Consider the following 27,847-nt stretch of genomic DNA (forward strand, 5'->3'; position numbering starts at 1 on the left):
CGCAGGGTTACAGGGCACATCTCTTGAATGTCACATAATGCAGGTTTCTGTCACTAATTACTTTCTACTAGAGAGGCATAACAAGATTTTGAGATGTTAATAACACAATGATACTATGAAAAGCATTGTATGGAAAAGAGATTTAAAAAGCATTCATAAATACCTCAGACAGTTTCTCTACTCCTATTGGTGGAGAGCGCGTCACATGGGGGTGTTTAAATGGTTGATAATGACCAGTGTTTATAACTGGCTGGCCTCTGCACAAGATTATCACGCAAAATGCAATTCATAGCTATTAGAAACAGTGCGTAATCTACTTCTAAGTGCGCGCACGTAATCTATTTCTAAGCTTGCGCGCGTAAACACAACCCACGCACAACAGACTCTCCACAAAGGTTTTGAAAAAAATATTTAAAAACTCAAATTTTAAACGGTCAAAGAGTCTGTAATTGTATTTTTGTAATGTTTTCTAACAAAAGGGCATTTATGATTCGGAATAAAAAAGTAGTGACTCTTTCTTAAATGTCCGTTTAAACCTTGCAGGGTCATTGCCATGCGCTCAAGACCCTCGCCCGAGCCGATCACACGTAACAACCTGTCGCTACCCTTTTATTCCCTTATTAAAGGCACTGAACACTATTGGTAATTAACTTGGTAACAGGTAACGCTGAGCTGTTGATAGTATAAAACATTGTGAGAAATGGCTCCCTCTGAAATAACGTACTTTGTGAGACGAACAAAAATTTCTCACTCAAATATTTATTGAATTCAAGCAACTTCAACAACCGATTGAGTTCAAATTTTCACAGGTTTGTTTTTGTGTGCATTATGTTGACATACACCAAGTGAGAAGACTGGTTACCAAAGGTGTCCAGTGCCTTTAAAAGTTACATTGAATGTTTTTGCATGCTTTATTATTATTATTTTCAACCATGACATTTGATCATTGATATCAACATCCAAATAATATAAAAATGGTCTAGTAAGTAGCTAGGAAACTGTTTCATGTAACATACATTATAGTATAATGGACTATCATTATTTAAAGGCAGTGGAGACTATTGGTAATTGTCAAAGACTAGCCTTCACAGTTGGTGTATCTCAACATATGCATAAAATAACAAACCTTTTTTTCTCAAAAACTAAGGCACATCAGAGGAAGCCATTTCTCACAATGTTTTATACTATCAACCTCTCCCCATTACTCGCCACCAAGAAAGGTTTTATGCTAATAATTGTTTTGAGTAATTATCCAATAGTGTCCACTGCCTTTAAATAATAATAATAATAGTAATAATAAGACTTAAAATGCGCACATATCCACCCTGCTGGGTGTTCAAGGCGCATAAAATGATTGAGTTTTTTAAACGCGTTTTACATAAGTACAAAATAAACATTTTTTAACATTAACTGCAACTTGAACATACTGTATTTTGTAGTAGTCATGTCAAAAGTAACATTTTGACATGGGTATGTGATTTTTGTTTATACTTTTGCTGTTTTCCCCAAATATGAAATGAGGTTTCTGTCCCACAATATTTAAAAGCTGTAGAGACTATGCAGTATGCATGAGAACTTTTACTGACAACTGGTCTGATACTCTTGTGTACCACCAGGGGGACTGTAGCCTTCATTGCTTCATAGATCCGCATTCAAAATGACTGGAAGGTTTGACCAGCCTGCAAATATCCCCTTCCAGGCGCTTCGAATCACGGCTCTACCAAACTAGTGTCTAAGCCACGAAGGCCTTGACAAAAGGCTAGTGGGGCGGAGGAGTAGTTGCATTATTTCATGGTAGTCCAGTACTGCTTGAAGGTTGATTTCTACATTTATACCTGCAGTTGGATATAATAAAGGAAAAATATGGGTGAATGAATGAATGAGTGGATAGATAGACGGATGAGTGCATGTAACTCAGAAATAAAATATCAATATTTTTGTTATTTATTAATTTAACTATTTATTTGCTTATCTAATTTCTGGTTTATTGATTATTTGTTTATCAATTGTTTGGTTGTTTTGATTGCTTTATTCATATTTAATCATCCTTTTATTGATGTAAAGGTATTTATGTTAGAAAAGGAGTTAGTTTGATTAACTTTTCGTTGCTTGCGTTGTTATTTTATCAATTTGTTGACCTATTTTTTGTTTATCCATCCATATTTTGATTTATTTGTTGCTATATTTCTTGTTACATGTACCTTTCCAACTATTTATTCATTTACTTATTGTTACTTTTTGTTTACATTTTTAAATTAACAATTTGGTTATTTATTTATTTATTTGCTTGTCTAATTTCTGGTGTTTGTTATTGGTTTTGTTGTTTCAAGTTGTGCTTTAGTGTATACAGATTATTTATATTTACTTTTAATTGTTTTTATTTTTCCAAAGAGAGTATATAATATAGTGAGTTTGCCTCCCTATGTGAGTGGATTAACAGGAGTTCGAGCTACAGAGTGTTTAATTATACTTTTGTTGATCCTGCCCCCAATTTCCTGAAGCGTTTATAAACCATGATTTCTGAGTACACACTTTTATGGTTTGTAAACCATGATTTCTGAGTGCACATTTTTTATGGTTTGTAAACCAAGATTTGTGAGTACACGTTTTTATGGTTTATAAACCATGATTTGTGAGTGCCAAATTTATGGTTTTTAACCATGATTTGCGAGTGCGCATTTTTTAAGGTTTATAAACCATTGTTTGTGAGTGCACACTTTCATGGTTTGTAAACCATGATTTCTGAGTGCACATTTTTTATGGTTTGTAAACCATGATTTGTGAGTGCACGTTTTTATGGTTTATAAACCATGATTTGTGAGTGCACACTTTTATGGTTTGTAAACCATGATTTGTGAGTGCAAATTTTTTATGGTTTGTAAACCATGATTTGTAAGTGCAAATTTTTTTTATGGTTTACAAACAACGTTTTTGAGATGTTTTTTAAGAAATCTCGATTTTCATGGTTTATAAACCATGTTTTTTAAGAAGTCTCGATTTTAATGGTTTACAAACCATGATCACAAACCATGATTTTATGGTTCATTTGTTATGGTTTATAAACCATGATTTGTAAACCAAGATTTTTATTCTTCAATTTTCATGGTTAATAAACCATATTTTTTAGATGTCTCAATTTTCATGGTTTATAAACCATGATCACAAACCATGATTTTATGGTTCATTTGTTATGGTTTATAAACCATGATTTGTAAACCAAGATTTTTATTCTTCAATTTTCATGGTTTATAAACCATATTTTTTAGATGTCTCAATTTTCATGGTTTATAAACCATGGTTTGTAAACCATGAATTTGATGCTTCATTTTTTATGGTTTTTAAACCATGTTTTTAAGATGCGTAAATTTTCTTGGTTTATGAACCACGATTTGTAAATGTTTTGTGTATGTTCATGGTTTGTAAATCACAAACTTATACACAACAAACACTTTACTGGTATGTAAACCATAACAGGATTTGGCAACAGTTTCTATGGTTTACATCTAATTGCTGTAAACCATGGTAAAAACATGTCTTAAAAGTGTCAAACAATTAATGGACAAACGGCGCCCCATAACTAACACGGTCGGCCATTTTTGGGAGTCAAATTTTTAGTGTTAGTTCGCACAGTAAAAGGAAAATCACGCAAATTCGAAGCAAACTTGTGTGGATCATTGTATTCTACTTTTAAAACATCTTTCCAACCATATGCATTTTATAAAAAACGGTTACAAACGCTTTTAATAGACCAACTCGTCCGATCCAAGGCAACGTGTTCCTTTAAGTAAGTTAAGTATCTGATATAAAATAATTGACGTTGATCATTTAACAATTTGAGAGTGACCAGTTAAGACCACCGTGCACAAAATCAACTTCTTACCGAGAAAAGATGTCCATCAATGTTTCGGATCGGCATCATAAATCACCAAATCCGCGTCAAAACTAGCTGTAGACGACGCTTGCTTGCGACGACGGCGGACGAGAGCATGCAGTGTACATCATGTTCATGTACACTGCATGCGTGTATGTGTATGGTAAGGTGTATGTTGGTACTCAGTTATTTTTGCATTGGCTTAACACAGCGACGTGCAGAGTACCAGTTATATAGTGAGTAGAGTAGAGTAGAATCCTACTCGTACATGTACCATAGGAAATCTGTTCACATATCTTGCACCAATTGGTGGTCTGTGGTAGTCTTGGTTCCAAGACCATTGGTGTTGCGCTGTCACACACAACCAACGTTCCGATTATGCACGGCAAAAACTGTCCACGCTTGTAATGAACGAACGCTAGCGGGCGCTGTTTCTCTGATTTACGGATCTCACCATGTCCTGTGCTCACCATGGTCTTGGATATTTGCAAATTGAAGGCGTGGCCAGACTATGTAAATTACTTTTAATGTATGCAATATTCATATCACGTGACGAATTGAAGATGACTATTCAAACTAGATCGAGTCAAAGGTCAATATGATCGGCGGTCTATTTTTAATAATCTTTGCTCAAAGAGTGATTCCGTGGTCATTATAGGCCGATTAAAAGGAAAACAGTGAAATTTTAAGTATAGGTACCTATTCAGATTATGGATACGTGACGATTTGAAATCGTAAATAATGGTCAAAAATCGAACGTAAAATTAGCATTCAGAGAGTCCGTGTATCGGACGCTGTATAGCCCCACGGCGTGGAGCAATCGGAACGTGAAATAAGCCTTGTGGAATATCACGTACCGCCCATGCCGTGTCTCGTGGGGGTTGGAGGTGTTAAATCCCAGGCGCTATGAACTCCCAGCTTGCGGGTGTCGAATCCGTTAAGTTCTTATGATCGCAACGTTCCAATATGCTCCATTTTAATTCATGGCCCCTAATTTCTTTTTGTTATGAGTTTTCAGGTAATTTTGATGATGTCAAAACGTAGGAATATCGCATATTGTTATATTGACAGTGTTATTGTGTGAGTAGCTTAAAAAAATTATGAGAATTTTTTATAAAAGGTTTAAATAAAAATAATGCTAAAACAAAATTCCCTCAAAGCATAATTTTGTCAAAGTATTATTTTTTTAATTCTGTGAATGAAGAGTTATTTTTGAGGTAATGATTAAACTGGGCAACTAGTGGAATTTAATGACCCGACTATTCGCCTCAAATAACTGGGAGTTGAATAGCAGTAGTCGCTGCTGGACAAGCAATCAAAACTCGAAATTTCTCATGAGTTATTCCAAAAGATATTGTTACCACTACATTCCAAAAAAATGTTATATGGTTACGTTCCAAGCTACGCAGCTACTCGGCTACGTTTACGTTCCAAGATACGCTTAGGTCTACGTTCCTTCAAGTTACGCTATAATATCAGAAGGTACGCTTTCAATCCCATGTCAAGTTACGCTTACGTTCCAAGATACGCAGCTACGAATTACGTTCCAAGATATGCTTACGCTCCACCAAAAGATACTGTTACGTTCCAAGCTACGCAGCTACTCAGCTATGCTTATAAACTCCAAGATACTAATAGGTTACGCTACAATATCAAAAAGTACGCTTTCAATCCCGAGTCAAGCTACGCTTACGTTCCAAGATATGCAGCTACGGTTACGTTTCAAAATACGTTCTCACAAAGACGCTTTTGAATCCCTCAAGATTTCCTTCCCCCAAGATTAAAAAACTTTCACTGTGAATAACACTACAGGGCCCACCAGTTAATATCTGTTTGGTAGAAAATACTGTACAAAATTTCTTTACTATCCAAAAATTTACTTGGGCACTACATTTCAAATTTAAGCAATACTATTTTGTGTTAACTATAAGCAAATTGTTTAGCCAATACAGGCTTCATCAGTGTGGGCCCTGGCACGTCGGGAGCATAACGCCACGATCGCATTTCAAGCTGCATATCATGGCAATGCAGTAGTCTGGATCTGGACATTATACATATAAATGTTTGTGCTGGTACCACAAACCTTTCTTTATCGTATTTCCACCCTGTGTCAAAGTTTCAAATCCTACTGATCTGGACATTATTATACTCCGATAAAAACATATATACCCACACACAGAGTAAAGCAAAAGTCATGCAACGGAATTACTGCATGCATTGTACACTACATGCACAACACTGATGAATTATTCATGAGCCAACCGCAACGCAGCCTCTGATTGGCTCCACCGGAAAGTCGGGGGAGATTTGCCGAAAAACAATAAAAAAGTTAAGACCCGTCGCTGCAACTATTCAAGATCATGGTGAGATCTAAATCAGAGAAACAGAGCGCCCGCTAGCGTTCGTTCATTACAAGCGTGGACAGTTTTTGCCGGGCATAATCGGAACGTTGGTTGTGTGTGACCGCGCAACACCAATGGTCTTGGGACCAAGACTAGGTCTGTGGCAATACACTGCGCAAATTAAATTCGATAGCGCAAACTTGAACTTGTAAGAAATCAACATTGCGCGCCAATTTTATAAGCGCGTTTTTAACAAAATTCAAACACTGTAATACAATCTTACAATATTCGTGCAACAGCAAGTGGTACAACATCGAACATGTCGTCCGTAGAATTTGCTCTTTCTTCCCACTTTGCCAGTCAACTGGAATGTGTAATTTGTATGGGAAAGTTGGTTGTGCCTAAACTTCTCACATGTGGGCATACATTTTGTCTGGGATGTCTGGACGAAAACCTGGACGACAACGAACCTAGAATCGTCTGTCCCTTGTGTCGTGATGTGACCATTGTTCCATCAGAAGGAGTAGATGGGCTGACTACGAATTTTGCTCTGCAGAGCCTTCTGGAGTCACTCAACCTGAATGCCGATGAAGTGGATGAACCAGAAGACGAGGAGAATGAGAGCACTCCGAAATCGGGCGAAGTAGAGGATGGTGAGTTGACAATGTGTGAGTTGCACAAGGAAAAAATGAAGTTTTACTGCTCCACTTGTGAGCTTCTGATATGCCGTGACTGCACTGTGGTCGACCACCCAAGACCAGACCACAAGTGTACCAATCTTGACGAGGCATACACTTGGAGGCAGCAGATCAATCAGAAGGAGTTACAGCTCGCCAAGGGGCTGATCAAGCTCACCAAGAAGTCGAGAGGGGTCCTTCTTGCCACAGTGGAGAATCTAAATCAACGCTGCGACCAGGTGATTAACGAGATAGAGGTGTGTCGCCAGGAGGGAATGAAGATGCTCAACAACAAAGATGCCCTCATCAAGGAGTATCAGTGCAGTCTTGAAGAGCACACTCAAGACCTACTTGACCTGACCCAACATGCTAAAGGTACCACCAAGATCGACGTTCTGGATCAATCCAAAAGTCTCGTGGAAACATTGTCATCTTATAGAGACAAACGACATGTGATGCTCGACACCCCGAGCAAGGTGCAGTACCCTATGTTTGTCGGGGCTGAGGAGGAAGTTCAAGGCTGGCCAAGACCGAGTGGTCCCAGAAAAGGTAATGCTAAGCCCAAAAATAAGAAAAAATGTAGTCAAGAAAAAACAAGTGAAGCAGAAACTGACAGTACAAAAGGCCCAAATCTCGCTTCGGGAGGTGGTATGAAAGGCGGGAACGTACCCCAAGCCACATACCCCCCTCTACCGCTGATGTATATGCAACAAACATCGGTGCCTGGTGGAGTATCTGGTGAGCCACATAGAGGAGGAGGAGGAGGAGGAGGAGGAGGAAGAGGAGGAAAGAGTCACAGAGGAGGTCAAGGTCACAGAGGTGGGAATCAAGGTCAGGGAGGTCAAGGACAAAAGAGAGGAGGAGGTAGAGGTGGTCGTGGGGGTCAAGGTGGTGAAAATCATAGAGGGCGGGGAGGTCAAGCTGGGAATAAAGGTCGTGGCATTGGACACCAAAAGAATAAAATATTTTGAAAGTGAAAATGCCAAATGTACATAATGCATCGCAGATAGTTTATTGATTAAAGTCACCTGGAAGTGGTATTTTTTCAAAATAAAGCTTTTGTCACTAATATGTGTTTTGATGAGTGGAATGTGAATAAACAGTTAACTAAGGTTTAAAAAAAATCAGTTCTTATGTTATTTACAAATTTAAGAGTAGACCCCGACCCGAGAGGGTGCTGTTCGTGACGTCAATCGAGGCAGACTTTGCCTGTAATGCGTAGAGTAAACACAATTGCAAAGTACATGTACGGACCAAGTCGTGAGTTTGTACGTTTCAATGCCGACCAGGTGTATTGCTGCTTAATGCAGAAAAACACTTTTTTAAATGTACCAACTCGCGACTTGGACGTACATGTATTTTGCACGTGTGTTTACTATACGCATTGCAGGCAAAGTCTGCCTCGATTGAGGTCACAAAAGGGGTAGGCGGAGTCAGCCCCCCGAACAACTTTATATATTTTTTAAACATATAAATTGTGAGAAACAATTACTAAAAAAATTGTTTTATTGTTCGTAAGCATTTACTCTTGTGTTTAAAAGGAAAAAAAAAAAAATTCCAGGTGAGTTAAAAAAAAAATTTCATGTCGAGAATTAACGTTTAAGAAATTAGTTTTGTTGCGCATTTAATTTAAATTGCCAATTCCAATTAGTTTCGGAATTAAGGTGCTCAAAAGTGGCGTGAATATTTTTATGTTTTGTTAAAAGTTTTAATTTACAGCATGTACATTGTGTTTGCGAAGAATGCACATGTCATGAACATATCTTTTAAATATCTTCTTAGAAATAATTAACATTATTCATTATTGGACGTTTCATGCCGAGCTGTCAATCACCCTAGACTCAAGCTTCAGATTGTCTGGGGTATTTATAAATTGATATTTGTTTCTTTGGTTAATATTATTAAACAAGCAAAGTTGTCTTTGATTTTAAAAACATTTTTGGCACATATTTGCTGAAATTGTTTGATGCAGCTTTATTTTGTTCAGTATAAATAAGAATTTTAAGTTTGATATATAGTATAACTCTTTCCTTGCTATCTCTGTCCAACATGTAAGTTTAAGTTTGAAAAATAGTATAATAGATATTAAATTTGCATCGGTGATAAAGAATATTAATTTTGTGTTTTTACCCATATACACTGATGTGGGTTACCCGAGTTCTGTGAAAAAATCACAGGCATATGATAAAAGCAGTGTCATGGCAACTAGTTGGTATGACACTGCTTTAGAATTGCAATGGTCGTGGGTTCGAATCCCACCTGAGTAATATTTTTTTCACAGAACTCGGGTAAATACTGGGTATGCAGTGCTAAAACACACATCGGGGTATATGGGTTCCCCACCCCCCCCCCCCAAAAAAAAAAATAAATAAATACCCCCCCCCCCCCCAAAAAAAAAAAAAAAAGTATATATATATATATAAAAAAAACAATATATATGTACAAATAATATTAATAGTAATAATAATAATAATAATATTAATAATAATAATACTCCCCAGGGAGCTGAGAAACATTAAAAAGGGACTGTTATTGGTCCTATGACCAGGGCACTCAGTAAGCGCATTGATACGGTTATTGTGAAATGCGCTATATAAGAATTTGTTATTATTATTATTATTATAAAAGAGTAAAAATAAAATAAAATAAAATAACAAGATAAACTATTATATTCGTCCCATAAGTTTGAGTTACGAGTGTTACTGTATATACCAGCCAAATCAGTAAAATATTGCGTTAGTTAATGCATGTATTAAAGAAGCCTTCTAAAAAGTGTTATTGTATTAAAGAAGCCTTCAAAAAAAGTGTTATTAAATGAGTGTTGCAAGAAGAGTTCTTTTTAAAGCAAAATATATCGTCGCTCTTTACGAACCAACAAAACAGCCACTTCAGATGAAATATGGGTTACGAGAAAATCAGGTTTTACGAAATGGGAGTATTGAAACGCTAAATTTTAGAGGTTTATACTCACAATTTCTTGCAAAAATTTCCAGGATGGTTGCAAAGGGTTTACTTTTAACAGAACACGTGAATATTTTATCGGTACTTTAGTTTGAATTGAGATAATTAAAAGTAATTAACTCTTTCGGTTCGTAAAAGCATTTTTTTACTGTGCACGCAATCTATTAGATTGAATTGTCAATCTTTCACAGATTGCCGTTGGGGTACAATCTGTCCGGATTGAAAATCAATCTTTATTTAGAGTGAAAATTTTCAATCTAAAAACGATTGGAATTTCAAACTATTAGATTGAATATTTCAATAAATTTTCAATCGAATTTGGATTGAAAAAAATTCAATCTTGACTGAGATTGAACTATTTCAATGTAATAGTTTGAAATGTTCAATCATTAAAAGATTGAAAATAGTTCGAAATTTTCAATCATTATAAAATAGATTGAAAATTCTCAGTCCAATTCAGTATTGGAAGTCAACATACACAAGTTGTACAATTTAACAAAAATTCCATGTCCACAGAACAGTACTCTTAATCCAATGCATTGTTGCTTTAATTCAATTCAATTCGATTCAGTACATTAAACTCAATAAATACATTCAATTCAAGTAACACAGTAAATTACAATTAAGTTTAGGCAGTCCCCAGCTATTAATTGCTTGAAATGGGTTAATGATCTTGATTAATTACTTAGGCCCAATTTCATAAAGCTGCTTAGACAACGAATTGCTTAACAGTTTTCTGCGTAGCAAAATTGTACAGGGTACCAGTAAAAAATGGTACATGTGAGATGGTTTCTTTGCTGGAAACCACGATTTTGCTGTGCTAAGCTACTTTTCACTGACTTCACCGACTTCACTTAATTCAATTTCAGTAAAAAAAACTCCCCTCAGTTTTGAACTGTTTTTTAAGTCCAATACTTTTATATTACCAACTAAATATTTCTCATGTTAAGCTCCAAAAAGATCATTTCGACAAACTCTTTTTGAGGAATAGTTTAAACAGGGAGCAGGGGATGAACAAAACAATTAAAAGCTCCCATGTTGATGCTCGCTCTGTACACAAATTGTAGTGAGCATTTTGTTGCAATAATTTAAACAAACAATAGATCAAAACAAAATGTTCATCGTTTACCTTTTTGAACCAACCTATGCCCCAAACCATTTTACTTTTATTCTCAATCCCATTGGCCACAACACAATAGTAAAATAATATTATTAAAAAGTTCAAAATTCTAAAAATTGAAGATTATTTTTCCAAAAAAAATCATGTTTTAATTATACACTCTCAGCAGTTCCAACAAACGTTAATGAGTCAATAATGCAGGGTTTTAACTTGTTTTATTGAGGTCTTGAGTACTTTAAGGAGGCTTATCACTACACCAAACATCATGGTAACACAGATGGAGATAACCTGGCCATATCTATGTCAATAGTTTTTTTCCTAACTGAATTAAAGACTGTCTGACAAAGTTCATATGCAGACAAACAGCAAGTACCTACTGGTTTGTTAAGAATGAGGTGCCACAAGGCACTCGATCTGCTGCTACTGCTGCACGATCCATATTTGGACTGGTTCTTGTTTACTGATCTATGCAGCAAGTATACCAGGGAACCGAGTCCACACAGATAGATCCTCTGGGAAATAAAAGAAACAAAGTGTACACACTATTAAAGGTTGCACAGAATGGTGACAAAAAATTAGCAGGTTTTGTGTGAAATCAATCTTTTTTGTTACTCAAAAAAGCGTTCTTATAAGCTGTAGGCAAATTGTACAGCTTAGTTATCACACAAGCCGGAGCGGAATACGGAAAATATAGCGCTTCTGCGTGAGTTGATATGGGACGCAGAAGCGCTATATTTTCCGTATTTCCACGAGCGCGCGTGTGATACTGATTTATCTTCAAGCAAACTTGGCGCATGACATCGAACACACAATACGCAGGTAGTGATATTAGCCGTGCAATATAGGTTTTTATCACCACTCCATTCTGCGAATCTGATTGGAGGATTAGTGCGTACTTGAAGATAAAAGAACTTAATGTACATTCAAAAGTGGTGCTTTTGCATCAAATGCTGATCATCGTATGCATTGCTTGAAGTTTGCTTGAAAATAAATTTGATATCACAAGCGCGCTCATGGAATACAGAAAAAATATAGCGCTTCTGCGTCCTATCCAACTCGGCCTTCAGCCTCGTTGGATAAGGGACGCAGAAGCGCTATATTTTTCCATTTTCCACGAGTGCACAAGTGATAACTTAAAATGCATCAACTATACCCAAATCTAAATTTGATTAAGCCCCATTTCATACTTCCTGCGAATTCGACACAAATGTCGACGTCACAAATGCACAACAAATAATTTGCACCAGTTGAAATGTGTTCAACTCTTGCAAAACATTTCCAGCGAAAACAGGGATGTGCCGTCAAAATTCACTCCACATTCCCAATCGCAGGTTACGTCTTGTGTTGAAGTCGTAACTATTTGAGGCGCGACTAGTCAAATAGTAAAATTCACTAGTTGCCCGCAGGCTAATTACGCCGCTACGTTACTTACTGTTTCCATCCTCGAAAGATGCTCTTGCACTACTTGATATTCATTCTTCCCAATTTCAATTAGTGCATCTCAAACACCACTCCACTTAATAGTAATAAAATTGTCTTGCTCTTCTTTAACAGGAGTCCAGGTTCTAAGTTGATCTGTAGGACAAAATGTAACGCACTTGCAACTTTAAATTAAGATGAAAAGAGAGTATAAAGATTATGTTATTTTTACTTCCAGAATAGTGTAATTAAGAAACAGATGCAACCTACAACTAACACAGAAATGCATTGCATTTTAAAATAAATATGAAGGTACAAATAAGATTAACAGAAAAGTCACTACAGAAACTTGATCAAAACCGAAACAACACTTTATATGAAACCTTATTTGGTGATTTAAATAACTGCTGGGTGTGGTAATAACATCCGGTGAGGGGCTTGGTCTTTCAATTTCCTAGCCTGAGCCATTACTGATGACCACCCCCTCCCCATTCTATCATCTTGAAAACTATGTCAACACAAATGATTATCTTACCAACTCAGCTCTGGATAGTCTTGGAAACCTGTAATCTCTGAAAAATAAATTCAAATAATAAGTTTTTAATAAGTAATAATTATGCTCAGCCTGAGTACTGTTTGAGATTCATCATGGATGAATCACATTGACTCTTTAGTCTTATATTATTATATATAGAGGTAAGGAGATAACAAGGTGGAAGGAAGTTTTTGAACAACATGTTGAGAGTTGACAAAGTATGCCCTACATGGTAACCATGGGCGCCGCCATCTTGAACTATTGTTTACTTTTTTCCGCTTTCGGCATCTGATCTGTCATGTTTGTACATTTTTGTTGTTTTAAAATAAATTCATTATTATTATTTTGTGACTGACCTTGAACGAAATAAAACCATGCTAAATAAAACCAAGTAAGAAAAGGACAGCACATAATAAATAATGCCTACGATTTTTGAAAGGAAAACTAGGATAGGAGAAGCTCAACTTGACTAGCCCCATAAATCGGTCCAATCCACTCCGTATCCTTGATAGTGGATTGGACCGATTTATGGGGCTAAACTTGACATGACTTGACTTACGTGTGTACACTGCATCAACAACAAGGAACACACAGCTGTCGTAACGTACGTACTCAACACTAAACATTTTATAATACTACCACAGGGAAAGTCGTGTATTGTCGACAGCGGTGTTTATTACTGAGCTACTCTGTAGTGGTTTTTCTGCCAAAAGCGTTATTTCTACCTCCATGGTTAAACTTAGAACAAAAAGTAACATTCGTAGGCCTGTACATGGTGGCAATATTTACAAAATCAAAATGTATAGGTTTACCTACACAAACAGTACTCACATTCCAAAACACGGTTTTGCCTCGTCGTCGAATCATGGTCGAACTCCAAACGTGACTGTATCTTGCTCACGGCGTACATCAACGGGTCTTTTACTTCAGTAAATCCGCCATCGTCAAGCATTCCCACATCGCTGACCACCGAGTGAACTGGGATGCTGCTGAAATCATCGCTCCCATCCAGGCGTGGCACCCTAGACGCATTAGAGAGGCCATCGAGATCCACAAGCATGACACGTCCCCGTACCCCAAGACATCGGCTTCCACATCAGCGACATCTGGCTCCCCCTTCTCCCGACCAATGGATCTTCTATATCCACAGTCACCCCCTAGGCCCCAACCATTAGACTGCTTTGGGTCATCTATACCCTCAGTCACCTAGGCCCCACACCCTCACCATCCCCTGTGCTTGTTCCTACCAAAGATTATAGAGCGCCGCAAGGCGCAAGATGCGGAACTGAAGCTTTATCTATTGTTGGAACGTGAAATACGCATGGGCGCCATTTCAGCAAGTGAATGTTTTGTTTCCCATTGATAGGAATGGTCATTGTCTGCACTGAACTGCACTGATCTTTTGTTGTATCAAAAGAGTTACTTGCCGAAATGGTATCCAGTGGGATTTCACATTTCAGCCCGAGTTCCGCATCTTGCGCCTTGCGGCGCTCTATAATCTTTGGTTCCTACTGACACGGTTCAGTGAGCACACACCCCCCACACAACCCCCAAGGCTCCACAACAGGTTTCACCACGCATCATCGAGTTCACTTCCCGCCTACATTTCCCGCCTTCGTGCATCACCGCTGATCCACCACCTAGTACTTAAGCAGCATGCAGCAACGGTTCTTTTCAGAACCACCCCAACTCATTTAGAGATTGTTATTACATGGTGTTACCGCAAACTCTTCTATATCTTTTCTCCACCATGCAAAGTTTCAAATCCTACTTACTTCAGTTAGTTACGCGGTAACGAAGCAGAAGCACTGCCATCTTTCTCCGTCCCCGGCCCTAGAATTCCGCGGAGATCAAGCCATTTTTACTGGTATTTGCTGCACATTAATGTGCGAATTCACTCACACACACACACACAAACACAAATGGCGGCAGTTAAAAAAGAAATTGTGACCGAAATTCTTCGTCACGTGATTAGTGGTTTTGTTTTTTATTGGTCCGATTTCTCAATTTATTTGTTAATGCAGCCTTTTGATTGGTTCAAGTTTTCAATCGCATTATAGATTGACACAAAATTGAGACGGCTTTCAATCTTTTTCACGATTGGGACTTGGATTTTGCGCAAGACGGGAATTTCAAGCGTTTTCAATTGTTTTCAGTCTAAATTCAATCTATAAGACTCAATCGCTTCAAAGATTGGAATTTTCAATCGTTAGAATTAAGAGAGTGTACTGCGTGAAGGTTTTACGAACTGTGGTGCGCGTACTATTTTGTCACTTCGTAAAACTAGTGTAAAGAAAAATATCATTCACATGGTAATGTTTCACGAACTGACGAAGCGGTAGTTTCGCCCCAATCTTTTATGAATCAGTTGAACTTTATTTGCAGCTCTGCTTTGTTGACGTCCCCAAATATCACAACGATGATTTAAAAAACCTATTAACCTAAACAACAAAATGAAAGTAGTTTGAAATGCGTACCGAATAATATGGACTTAGTAACATTATTGGAGAAAATGTTGTTTCAAAATCAATGTTTAGTTTTAGGGTTTTGTGTCTCTTCATCATAAGAGGGTTGCGCGCCTGTTGATGGAGTTGTCGCTATCTATGGTGCTAGTTCTTGTGGTTGATCAATGTCAGGGGTAACACCTGTATCAGAATCCAAAATCTGGTCGATATGTCTGCGCCAAATCATATCTGGCCCTACGCGCACTTCATACGACAGGGGACCGTTTCGAGAGTGCACAACACCAAGAATTCACTTTTCTCTGCCTCGATAATCGCGAACTGAGACTGTCTGTCCAACCTGAAGCTCTCGTGTTGTACTAGCGGAACTATGTGCAGCTGTCTGGTCCGTTTGTTTGTCACTAACACGGCGGTGAATATCCGGTTTCAAAATATCCAAGCGAGATCTAAGCTGTCGCTTCATGAATAGCACAGCAGGCGATTGTCCTGTTGTACTGTGAGGTGCACTTCTGTAAGCAAGAAGAAAGTTAGCGAGTTTTGCTGATGTTGATCCTTTCTCCCCCGCCATAGATTTTAGAGCTTGCTTAAAAGTCTGTACAAATCGTTCAGCCAGCCCATTGGTTGCTGGATGGTACGGAGCAGATCGGATGTGTTTGATACCATTGCTCTTGAGGAAAATTTGGAATTCCTCAGACGTGAACTGGGGCCCATTATCGCTAACAAGCTGTTCGGGAACTCCATTGCGTGAGAAAATGTCACGAAGAAAATCAATGGTCTGAGTTGTGTTCGATGATTTGGTACACACAACCTCTGGCCATTTTGAGTGTGCATCAACGACCACTAGGTACATTTGTCCAAGGAACGGTCCGGCATAATCAATATGGATGCGTTGCCATGGGGTCGTTGGCCATTCCCATGTATGGAGTGGTGCTGAAGTTGGATTACGCTGAACTCTTTGGCATCCAGAGCATCCTTTGGCAATTTGTTCAATATCATGATCAATCCCAGGCCACCAAGCATAGCCTCGTGCGAGTGTTTTCATTTTCACAACACCGAGGTGCCCTGAATGTAACTCATCAAGGACTTTCTTGCGTAGCTTGGACGGAATTACGACGCGTAGTCCCCACATAAGGCATCCCTCATGTACAGAGAGTTCATTTCTGCGTGTATGAAATGGTGCAAGGACGGAGTCGTGAGTGTGAGGCCACCCTTTCATGGTATACTCACGAGCCTGGGCGACTGTCAAATCATATGCTGTCTCCCGAGCTACTTGTGAAGATATCACTGGCAAAATTTCGAGTTGTGAGACATAGAGAAGATTATCTGGGTCACTGTACTCATGAGTGACCTCTGGCAATGGCAATCTCGACAGTCCATCGGCATTACAATGCTTCGCTGTATTTTTGTATTCAATGTCATAGTCATGACTCCCAAGAAATATCGCGTATATCACCAATCGTGACGCGGAAGTCGCAGGAATGCTCTTTGCAGGGTTGAATATGGATGTGAGCGGTTGATGGTCTGTAACCAGCGTGAATTTCCCTCCATAGAGATAGTTATGGAATTTTTAACACCCCATATCAGTGCTAAGGCTTCCTTATCAATCTGTGAATAGTTACGTTCTGCCGAAGATAGTGTGCGTGATGCGTATGCGATTGGCCGCTCAGATCCATCTTGCATAACGTGAGACATCACAGCACCCAACCCATATGGTGAGGCATCACCACCCCCCCCCCCAAAAAAAAAAATAAATAAATACCCCCCCCCCCCCCAAAAAAAAAAAAAAAAGTATATATATATATATAAAAAAAACAATATATATGTACAAATAATATTAATAGTAATAATAATAATAATAATATTAATAATAATAATACTCCCCAGGGAGCTGAGAAACATTAAAAAGGGACTGTTATTGGTCCTATGACCAGGGCACTCAGTAAGCGCATTGATACGGTTATTGTGAAATGCGCTATATAAGAATTTGTTATTATTATTATTATTATAAAAGAGTAAAAATAAAATAAAATAAAATAACAAGATAAACTATTATATTCGTCCCATAAGTTTGAGTTACGAGTGTTACTGTATATACCAGCCAAATCAGTAAAATATTGCGTTAGTTAATGCATGTATTAAAGAAGCCTTCTAAAAAGTGTTATTGTATTAAAGAAGCCTTCAAAAAAAGTGTTATTAAATGAGTGTTGCAAGAAGAGTTCTTTTTAAAGCAAAATATATCGTCGCTCTTTACGAACCAACAAAACAGCCACTTCAGATGAAATATGGGTTACGAGAAAATCAGGTTTTACGAAATGGGAGTATTGAAACGCTAAATTTTAGAGGTTTATACTCACAATTTCTTGCAAAAATTTCCAGGATGGTTGCAAAGGGTTTACTTTTAACAGAACACGTGAATATTTTATCGGTACTTTAGTTTGAATTGAGATAATTAAAAGTAATTAACTCTTTCGGTTCGTAAAAGCATTTTTTTACTGTGCACGCAATCTATTAGATTGAATTGTCAATCTTTCACAGATTGCCGTTGGGGTACAATCTGTCCGGATTGAAAATCAATCTTTATTTAGAGTGAAAATTTTCAATCTAAAAACGATTGGAATTTCAAACTATTAGATTGAATATTTCAATAAATTTTCAATCGAATTTGGATTGAAAAAAATTCAATCTTGACTGAGATTGAACTATTTCAATGTAATAGTTTGAAATGTTCAATCATTAAAAGATTGAAAATAGTTCGAAATTTTCAATCATTATAAAATAGATTGAAAATTCTCAGTCCAATTCAGTATTGGAAGTCAACATACACAAGTTGTACAATTTAACAAAAATTCCATGTCCACAGAACAGTACTCTTAATCCAATGCATTGTTGCTTTAATTCAATTCAATTCGATTCAGTACATTAAACTCAATAAATACATTCAATTCAAGTAACACAGTAAATTACAATTAAGTTTAGGCAGTCCCCAGCTATTAATTGCTTGAAATGGGTTAATGATCTTGATTAATTACTTAGGCCCAATTTCATAAAGCTGCTTAGACAACGAATTGCTTAACAGTTTTCTGCGTAGCAAAATTGTACAGGGTACCAGTAAAAAATGGTACATGTGAGATGGTTTCTTTGCTGGAAACCACGATTTTGCTGTGCTAAGCTACTTTTCACTGACTTCACCGACTTCACTTAATTCAATTTCAGTAAAAAAAACTCCCCTCAGTTTTGAACTGTTTTTTAAGTCCAATACTTTTATATTACCAACTAAATATTTCTCATGTTAAGCTCCAAAAAGATCATTTCGACAAACTCTTTTTGAGGAATAGTTTAAACAGGGAGCAGGGGATGAACAAAACAATTAAAAGCTCCCATGTTGATGCTCGCTCTGTACACAAATTGTAGTGAGCATTTTGTTGCAATAATTTAAACAAACAATAGATCAAAACAAAATGTTCATCGTTTACCTTTTTGAACCAACCTATGCCCCAAACCATTTTACTTTTATTCTCAATCCCATTGGCCACAACACAATAGTAAAATAATATTATTAAAAAGTTCAAAATTCTAAAAATTGAAGATTATTTTTCCAAAAAAAATCATGTTTTAATTATACACTCTCAGCAGTTCCAACAAACGTTAATGAGTCAATAATGCAGGGTTTTAACTTGTTTTATTGAGGTCTTGAGTACTTTAAGGAGGCTTATCACTACACCAAACATCATGGTAACACAGATGGAGATAACCTGGCCATATCTATGTCAATAGTTTTTTTCCTAACTGAATTAAAGACTGTCTGACAAAGTTCATATGCAGACAAACAGCAAGTACCTACTGGTTTGTTAAGAATGAGGTGCCACAAGGCACTCGATCTGCTGCTACTGCTGCACGATCCATATTTGGACTGGTTCTTGTTTACTGATCTATGCAGCAAGTATACCAGGGAACCGAGTCCACACAGATAGATCCTCTGGGAAATAAAAGAAACAAAGTGTACACACTATTAAAGGTTGCACAGAATGGTGACAAAAAATTAGCAGGTTTTGTGTGAAATCAATCTTTTTTGTTACTCAAAAAAGCGTTCTTATAAGCTGTAGGCAAATTGTACAGCTTAGTTATCACACAAGCCGGAGCGGAATACGGAAAATATAGCGCTTCTGCGTGAGTTGATATGGGACGCAGAAGCGCTATATTTTCCGTATTTCCACGAGCGCGCGTGTGATACTGATTTATCTTCAAGCAAACTTGGCGCATGACATCGAACACACAATACGCAGGTAGTGATATTAGCCGTGCAATATAGGTTTTTATCACCACTCCATTCTGCGAATCTGATTGGAGGATTAGTGCGTACTTGAAGATAAAAGAACTTAATGTACATTCAAAAGTGGTGCTTTTGCATCAAATGCTGATCATCGTATGCATTGCTTGAAGTTTGCTTGAAAATAAATTTGATATCACAAGCGCGCTCATGGAATACAGAAAAAATATAGCGCTTCTGCGTCCTATCCAACTCGGCCTTCAGCCTCGTTGGATAAGGGACGCAGAAGCGCTATATTTTTCCATTTTCCACGAGTGCACAAGTGATAACTTAAAATGCATCAACTATACCCAAATCTAAATTTGATTAAGCCCCATTTCATACTTCCTGCGAATTCGACACAAATGTCGACGTCACAAATGCACAACAAATAATTTGCACCAGTTGAAATGTGTTCAACTCTTGCAAAACATTTCCAGCGAAAACAGGGATGTGCCGTCAAAATTCACTCCACATTCCCAATCGCAGGTTACGTCTTGTGTTGAAGTCGTAACTATTTGAGGCGCGACTAGTCAAATAGTAAAATTCACTAGTTGCCCGCAGGCTAATTACGCCGCTACGTTACTTACTGTTTCCATCCTCGAAAGATGCTCTTGCACTACTTGATATTCATTCTTCCCAATTTCAATTAGTGCATCTCAAACACCACTCCACTTAATAGTAATAAAATTGTCTTGCTCTTCTTTAACAGGAGTCCAGGTTCTAAGTTGATCTGTAGGACAAAATGTAACGCACTTGCAACTTTAAATTAAGATGAAAAGAGAGTATAAAGATTATGTTATTTTTACTTCCAGAATAGTGTAATTAAGAAACAGATGCAACCTACAACTAACACAGAAATGCATTGCATTTTAAAATAAATATGAAGGTACAAATAAGATTAACAGAAAAGTCACTACAGAAACTTGATCAAAACCGAAACAACACTTTATATGAAACCTTATTTGGTGATTTAAATAACTGCTGGGTGTGGTAATAACATCCGGTGAGGGGCTTGGTCTTTCAATTTCCTAGCCTGAGCCATTACTGATGACCACCCCCTCCCCATTCTATCATCTTGAAAACTATGTCAACACAAATGATTATCTTACCAACTCAGCTCTGGATAGTCTTGGAAACCTGTAATCTCTGAAAAATAAATTCAAATAATAAGTTTTTAATAAGTAATAATTATGCTCAGCCTGAGTACTGTTTGAGATTCATCATGGATGAATCACATTGACTCTTTAGTCTTATATTATTATATATAGAGGTAAGGAGATAACAAGGTGGAAGGAAGTTTTTGAACAACATGTTGAGAGTTGACAAAGTATGCCCTACATGGTAACCATGGGCGCCGCCATCTTGAACTATTGTTTACTTTTTTCCGCTTTCGGCATCTGATCTGTCATGTTTGTACATTTTTGTTGTTTTAAAATAAATTCATTATTATTATTTTGTGACTGACCTTGAACGAAATAAAACCATGCTAAATAAAACCAAGTAAGAAAAGGACAGCACATAATAAATAATGCCTACGATTTTTGAAAGGAAAACTAGGATAGGAGAAGCTCAACTTGACTAGCCCCATAAATCGGTCCAATCCACTCCGTATCCTTGATAGTGGATTGGACCGATTTATGGGGCTAAACTTGACATGACTTGACTTACGTGTGTACACTGCATCAACAACAAGGAACACACAGCTGTCGTAACGTACGTACTCAACACTAAACATTTTATAATACTACCACAGGGAAAGTCGTGTATTGTCGACAGCGGTGTTTATTACTGAGCTACTCTGTAGTGGTTTTTCTGCCAAAAGCGTTATTTCTACCTCCATGGTTAAACTTAGAACAAAAAGTAACATTCGTAGGCCTGTACATGGTGGCAATATTTACAAAATCAAAATGTATAGGTTTACCTACACAAACAGTACTCACATTCCAAAACACGGTTTTGCCTCGTCGTCGAATCATGGTCGAACTCCAAACGTGACTGTATCTTGCTCACGGCGTACATCAACGGGTCTTTTACTTCAGTAAATCCGCCATCGTCAAGCATTCCCACATCGCTGACCACCGAGTGAACTGGGATGCTGCTGAAATCATCGCTCCCATCCAGGCGTGGCACCCTAGACGCATTAGAGAGGCCATCGAGATCCACAAGCATGACACGTCCCCGTACCCCAAGACATCGGCTTCCACATCAGCGACATCTGGCTCCCCCTTCTCCCGACCAATGGATCTTCTATATCCACAGTCACCCCCTAGGCCCCAACCATTAGACTGCTTTGGGTCATCTATACCCTCAGTCACCTAGGCCCCACACCCTCACCATCCCCTGTGCTTGTTCCTACCAAAGATTATAGAGCGCCGCAAGGCGCAAGATGCGGAACTGAAGCTTTATCTATTGTTGGAACGTGAAATACGCATGGGCGCCATTTCAGCAAGTGAATGTTTTGTTTCCCATTGATAGGAATGGTCATTGTCTGCACTGAACTGCACTGATCTTTTGTTGTATCAAAAGAGTTACTTGCCGAAATGGTATCCAGTGGGATTTCACATTTCAGCCCGAGTTCCGCATCTTGCGCCTTGCGGCGCTCTATAATCTTTGGTTCCTACTGACACGGTTCAGTGAGCACACACCCCCCACACAACCCCCAAGGCTCCACAACAGGTTTCACCACGCATCATCGAGTTCACTTCCCGCCTACATTTCCCGCCTTCGTGCATCACCGCTGATCCACCACCTAGTACTTAAGCAGCATGCAGCAACGGTTCTTTTCAGAACCACCCCAACTCATTTAGAGATTGTTATTACATGGTGTTACCGCAAACTCTTCTATATCTTTTCTCCACCATGCAAAGTTTCAAATCCTACTTACTTCAGTTAGTTACGCGGTAACGAAGCAGAAGCACTGCCATCTTTCTCCGTCCCCGGCCCTAGAATTCCGCGGAGATCAAGCCATTTTTACTGGTATTTGCTGCACATTAATGTGCGAATTCACTCACACACACACACACAAACACAAATGGCGGCAGTTAAAAAAGAAATTGTGACCGAAATTCTTCGTCACGTGATTAGTGGTTTTGTTTTTTATTGGTCCGATTTCTCAATTTATTTGTTAATGCAGCCTTTTGATTGGTTCAAGTTTTCAATCGCATTATAGATTGACACAAAATTGAGACGGCTTTCAATCTTTTTCACGATTGGGACTTGGATTTTGCGCAAGACGGGAATTTCAAGCGTTTTCAATTGTTTTCAGTCTAAATTCAATCTATAAGACTCAATCGCTTCAAAGATTGGAATTTTCAATCGTTAGAATTAAGAGAGTGTACTGCGTGAAGGTTTTACGAACTGTGGTGCGCGTACTATTTTGTCACTTCGTAAAACTAGTGTAAAGAAAAATATCATTCACATGGTAATGTTTCACGAACTGACGAAGCGGTAGTTTCGCCCCAATCTTTTATGAATCAGTTGAACTTTATTTGCAGCTCTGCTTTGTTGACGTCCCCAAATATCACAACGATGATTTAAAAAACCTATTAACCTAAACAACAAAATGAAAGTAGTTTGAAATGCGTACCGAATAATATGGACTTAGTAACATTATTGGAGAAAATGTTGTTTCAAAATCAATGTTTAGTTTTAGGGTTTTGTGTCTCTTCATCATAAGAGGGTTGCGCGCCTGTTGATGGAGTTGTCGCTATCTATGGTGCTAGTTCTTGTGGTTGATCAATGTCAGGGGTAACACCTGTATCAGAATCCAAAATCTGGTCGATATGTCTGCGCCAAATCATATCTGGCCCTACGCGCACTTCATACGACAGGGGACCGTTTCGAGAGTGCACAACACCAAGAATTCACTTTTCTCTGCCTCGATAATCGCGAACTGAGACTGTCTGTCCAACCTGAAGCTCTCGTGTTGTACTAGCGGAACTATGTGCAGCTGTCTGGTCCGTTTGTTTGTCACTAACACGGCGGTGAATATCCGGTTTCAAAATATCCAAGCGAGATCTAAGCTGTCGCTTCATGAATAGCACAGCAGGCGATTGTCCTGTTGTACTGTGAGGTGCACTTCTGTAAGCAAGAAGAAAGTTAGCGAGTTTTGCTGATGTTGATCCTTTCTCCCCCGCCATAGATTTTAGAGCTTGCTTAAAAGTCTGTACAAATCGTTCAGCCAGCCCATTGGTTGCTGGATGGTACGGAGCAGATCGGATGTGTTTGATACCATTGCTCTTGAGGAAAATTTGGAATTCCTCAGACGTGAACTGGGGCCCATTATCGCTAACAAGCTGTTCGGGAACTCCATTGCGTGAGAAAATGTCACGAAGAAAATCAATGGTCTGAGTTGTGTTCGATGATTTGGTACACACAACCTCTGGCCATTTTGAGTGTGCATCAACGACCACTAGGTACATTTGTCCAAGGAACGGTCCGGCATAATCAATATGGATGCGTTGCCATGGGGTCGTTGGCCATTCCCATGTATGGAGTGGTGCTGAAGTTGGATTACGCTGAACTCTTTGGCATCCAGAGCATCCTTTGGCAATTTGTTCAATATCATGATCAATCCCAGGCCACCAAGCATAGCCTCGTGCGAGTGTTTTCATTTTCACAACACCGAGGTGCCCTGAATGTAACTCATCAAGGACTTTCTTGCGTAGCTTGGACGGAATTACGACGCGTAGTCCCCACATAAGGCATCCCTCATGTACAGAGAGTTCATTTCTGCGTGTATGAAATGGTGCAAGGACGGAGTCGTGAGTGTGAGGCCACCCTTTCATGGTATACTCACGAGCCTGGGCGACTGTCAAATCATATGCTGTCTCCCGAGCTACTTGTGAAGATATCACTGGCAAAATTTCGAGTTGTGAGACATAGAGAAGATTATCTGGGTCACTGTACTCATGAGTGACCTCTGGCAATGGCAATCTCGACAGTCCATCGGCATTACAATGCTTCGCTGTATTTTTGTATTCAATGTCATAGTCATGACTCCCAAGAAATATCGCGTATATCACCAATCGTGACGCGGAAGTCGCAGGAATGCTCTTTGCAGGGTTGAATATGGATGTGAGCGGTTGATGGTCTGTAACCAGCGTGAATTTCCCTCCATAGAGATAGTTATGGAATTTTTAACACCCCATATCAGTGCTAAGGCTTCCTTATCAATCTGTGAATAGTTACGTTCTGCCGAAGATAGTGTGCGTGATGCGTATGCGATTGGCCGCTCAGATCCATCTTGCATAACGTGAGACATCACAGCACCCAACCCATATGGTGAGGCATCACAAGCTAACTTCACCTGTAGATCTGGGTTGTAATGTGTCAAAACTTCCTTAGAAGTGATCAGAGTTTTGGCCTTGTTGAATGCATTTTCACAGTCTGCAGTCCAAACCCATGGTTTATTCTTCTCAAGCAGTCTGTTGAGTGGGTGCAGTATAGTGGCCAAATTCGGTAGAAAGCGGTGGTAGTAATTGATGAGCCCAAGGAATGAGCGCATTTGGCTGACATTGGTTGGTTGTGGGGCATTGTTCACTGCGTTGACTTTGTCCTGAGTCTTATGTAGTCCCTCAGCATCAATCTCATGCCCACAGAAGACAACGCGTTTCTTGAAGAACTCACACTTTGACTTGTTGAGTTTTAATCCGCGGTCATCAAGAACATCGAGGACTCGCTCGAGGTTGTGAAGATGCTCTCTATCATCACGACCTGTCACAATCATGTCGTCAAGTATGCACTGCACACCTGGAATTCCTTGGAGGATTTGCTCCATAGTACGCTGCCATATGGCTGGGGCGGATGCTACTCCAAATGCAAGGCGATGCATCTGAAAAAGTCCCTTGTGTGTGTTGAGAGTCAACAATTTACTTGACTCATCCTCCATAACCATGTGTAGATATGCTTGAGTCAAATCAAGCTTGCTAAATCTTTGTCCACCTGCGAGTGTTGCAAATACATCTTCAATTTTAGGCAAGGGGTAATAGTCAATCTTTAAGTTCGCATTGACTGTAACCTTGAAATCACCGCAAATTCGAACTCCGCCGTTTTTCTTTGGAACTGGTACGATAGGCGTTGCCCATTGACTTGTGGCAACTGGAGTTATTATATGTTCACGTTCCAGTCTTTCTAGTTCCATCTCAACTTTAGGTCGCAGTGCATATGGCACTTGTCTTGCTTTGAGAAATACGGGGGACGAATTGTCTTTGAGCGTTAGTTTCCCTTTAATGCCTTGTAACTCACCAACTTTATCACTGAATAGCTGCTCATGTTTCTTGAGCAGCGAGTTGAGGTGAGTGTCTCTCATATCCATGGAGGAGGTTCTCATGGCTAAAATACTTGGCCAGTCCAATTTTACTGTAGCGAGCCAATCACGACCGAAGAGGGGAGGACCACCTCCTTCGACAACGTACAGTTTCTGTGTACAACTCTGTTCTTTGTACTGGACATGTACTGTCAGCAATCCTGCAGGGGAAACTCTTTCTCCTGTATATGTTTGCAACTTTACTTTTGATGGTTGCAGAGTTACTGTCGGTAAGAGTTTTCGATAGTCAGCCATTGAAATGATCGAAATGGCAGATCCTGTATCAACTTCCATGGTGATCGGGATATTGTTGACTTTCGGTGTGACCCATATCGCTGTGCTCATGTCACACCGAGAATTTACATTGTTGATATTGACTCTTCCGATAAAAATTTCATCATCCTCCTGTTCATCATTTGGAATGTTCTCCATGACTTTTGTTGACTGCGCCTTCCCCTGGTAAGTATGCTTACGTCTGTTTGGATTAGGTTTGAACGTTTTGTTCGAAGGGGTCTGTGGTGGCTTTGAACGACATGCAGGCGCAATGTGGCCTGGTTTCCCACAGGAATGGCAAGTTGCGTCTTTAAATCGACACTGATCTGGGCTGTGATTTGACCTTCCACAGCGGTAGCATGAAGTTGAAGATTGGGAGCGTGATTTCACATTAAATTTGTGAACAGTAGAATCAGGTTTTAACTGCTGACGAAGCTCAACTGCATCCTTAGCAGCTGTTTCCATTGCAGTGGCCATTTCCAAGGCTTTGTTTAGTGTTAGTTTTGCCTCAGCGAGCAGTCGCTTCTGGATACTTCCTGCCCGTAACCCACACACAAATCGGTCACGGAGGGCATCATTCAAATAGTCACCAAAATTGCAATGTTCAGCAAACCGTCGGAGTTGAGCGAGGTAAGTACTGACACTCTCACCCTCAAGTTGTTCTCGCTTGTGGAAACGAAAACGTTCAGCGATGACAAGCGGCTTGGGTGACAAGTGTTGTGATAAAATTTCAACTAACTCCTTGTATGTCTTTGTGGATGGCTTGTTTGGCGTAGTTAAATTTTTCAAGAGCCCATACGTCTTTGGTCCAATAAGGCTGATAAGTGCAGGCACTTTCTTGGCTGCTGGGATTGAGTTCACATCAAAATATTGTTCAAGCCTTTCAATATATGTAGGCCAGTCTTCCTCTGTCCCATCAAAGGGATCAATTTTGCCAATCATTGATGAAGCCATGATCTAGAATGGTAGCTCAAGTTCACAGAATTACATGTAACAGCAATCGGCAATGCGTACGCCACACGAGTAGAGATGAACTGTCAGATTCAGTCTATGTGTATATGTACATACCCTCACTGGTGTTGTAAAACGGATCAATATTCACTCCAAATTTCCACATTTTATGCAGCTACCCTGGCGAATTTGTACATTAAATTTGTACTCTTAATATCACAATACTTAGATCTTTAACATAGCAGGCTAATAATCCCATCCTCGTCGCCAGTTGTGGTGTATTTACGTGGAGAAATACTTAAGTGTCAGAGTAGTCTAGCACAGAATAGCTGCCATTTTGAGAAGTGGTTTATTCACATAACCTTTGACCTGGTATACATACATGGACTGTGCACTATATATATATTCATGAGCCGATCATAAAGTAGTGCCACAGTGATACATTACAGCTGTAACACGGCGGAAATACCCCGAATAAAACATGTACCTTTTCGGGGTTATACCCTTAGCCACTTTACTACATGAATAATTGTATACATCACCCGAAATCCCTTCAGAATATTGCGCTCAATAAGGCCTCTATGGTTTCTGATCCTCCAACCGGAGACGAGCCAGTTCAC

General features: G+C 39.0%; 1 protein-coding gene and 2 long non-coding RNA genes across 3 annotated transcripts; 1 reads left to right on the forward strand and 2 right to left on the reverse strand.

Annotated features, from left to right (window-relative positions):
- Nucleotides 1-4,055: 4,055 nt before the first annotated feature.
- Nucleotides 4,056-8,393, forward strand: LOC139950229 (tripartite motif-containing protein 2-like). The gene is made up of 2 exons (XM_071948847.1): nt 4,056-4,183; nt 6,370-8,393. Exon 2 carries the CDS (start codon nt 6,533-6,535, stop codon nt 7,859-7,861), a length of 1,329 nt encoding a protein of 442 aa, XP_071804948.1. The 5' UTR covers nt 4,056-4,183; nt 6,370-6,532; the 3' UTR covers nt 7,862-8,393.
- Nucleotides 8,394-10,741: 2,348 nt separating this feature from the next.
- On the reverse strand, nt 10,742-13,558 carry LOC139950241 (uncharacterized). Its single transcript, XR_011787627.1, has 3 exons — nt 12,926-13,558; nt 12,404-12,546; nt 10,742-11,483 (listed from the first exon to the last, which is right to left on the reverse strand). It is a non-coding gene; the product is annotated as an uncharacterized lncRNA (long non-coding RNA).
- Nucleotides 13,559-18,621: 5,063 nt separating this feature from the next.
- On the reverse strand, nt 18,622-21,438 carry LOC139950242 (uncharacterized). Its single transcript, XR_011787628.1, has 3 exons — nt 20,806-21,438; nt 20,284-20,426; nt 18,622-19,363 (listed from the first exon to the last, which is right to left on the reverse strand). It is a non-coding gene; the product is annotated as an uncharacterized lncRNA (long non-coding RNA).
- Nucleotides 21,439-27,847: the final 6,409 nt, after the last annotated feature.

The sequence above is a fragment of the Asterias amurensis genome, chromosome 18, assembly GCF_032118995.1.
Source record: "Asterias amurensis chromosome 18, ASM3211899v1".
Classification (NCBI taxonomy): domain Eukaryota; kingdom Metazoa; phylum Echinodermata; class Asteroidea; order Forcipulatida; family Asteriidae; genus Asterias; species Asterias amurensis.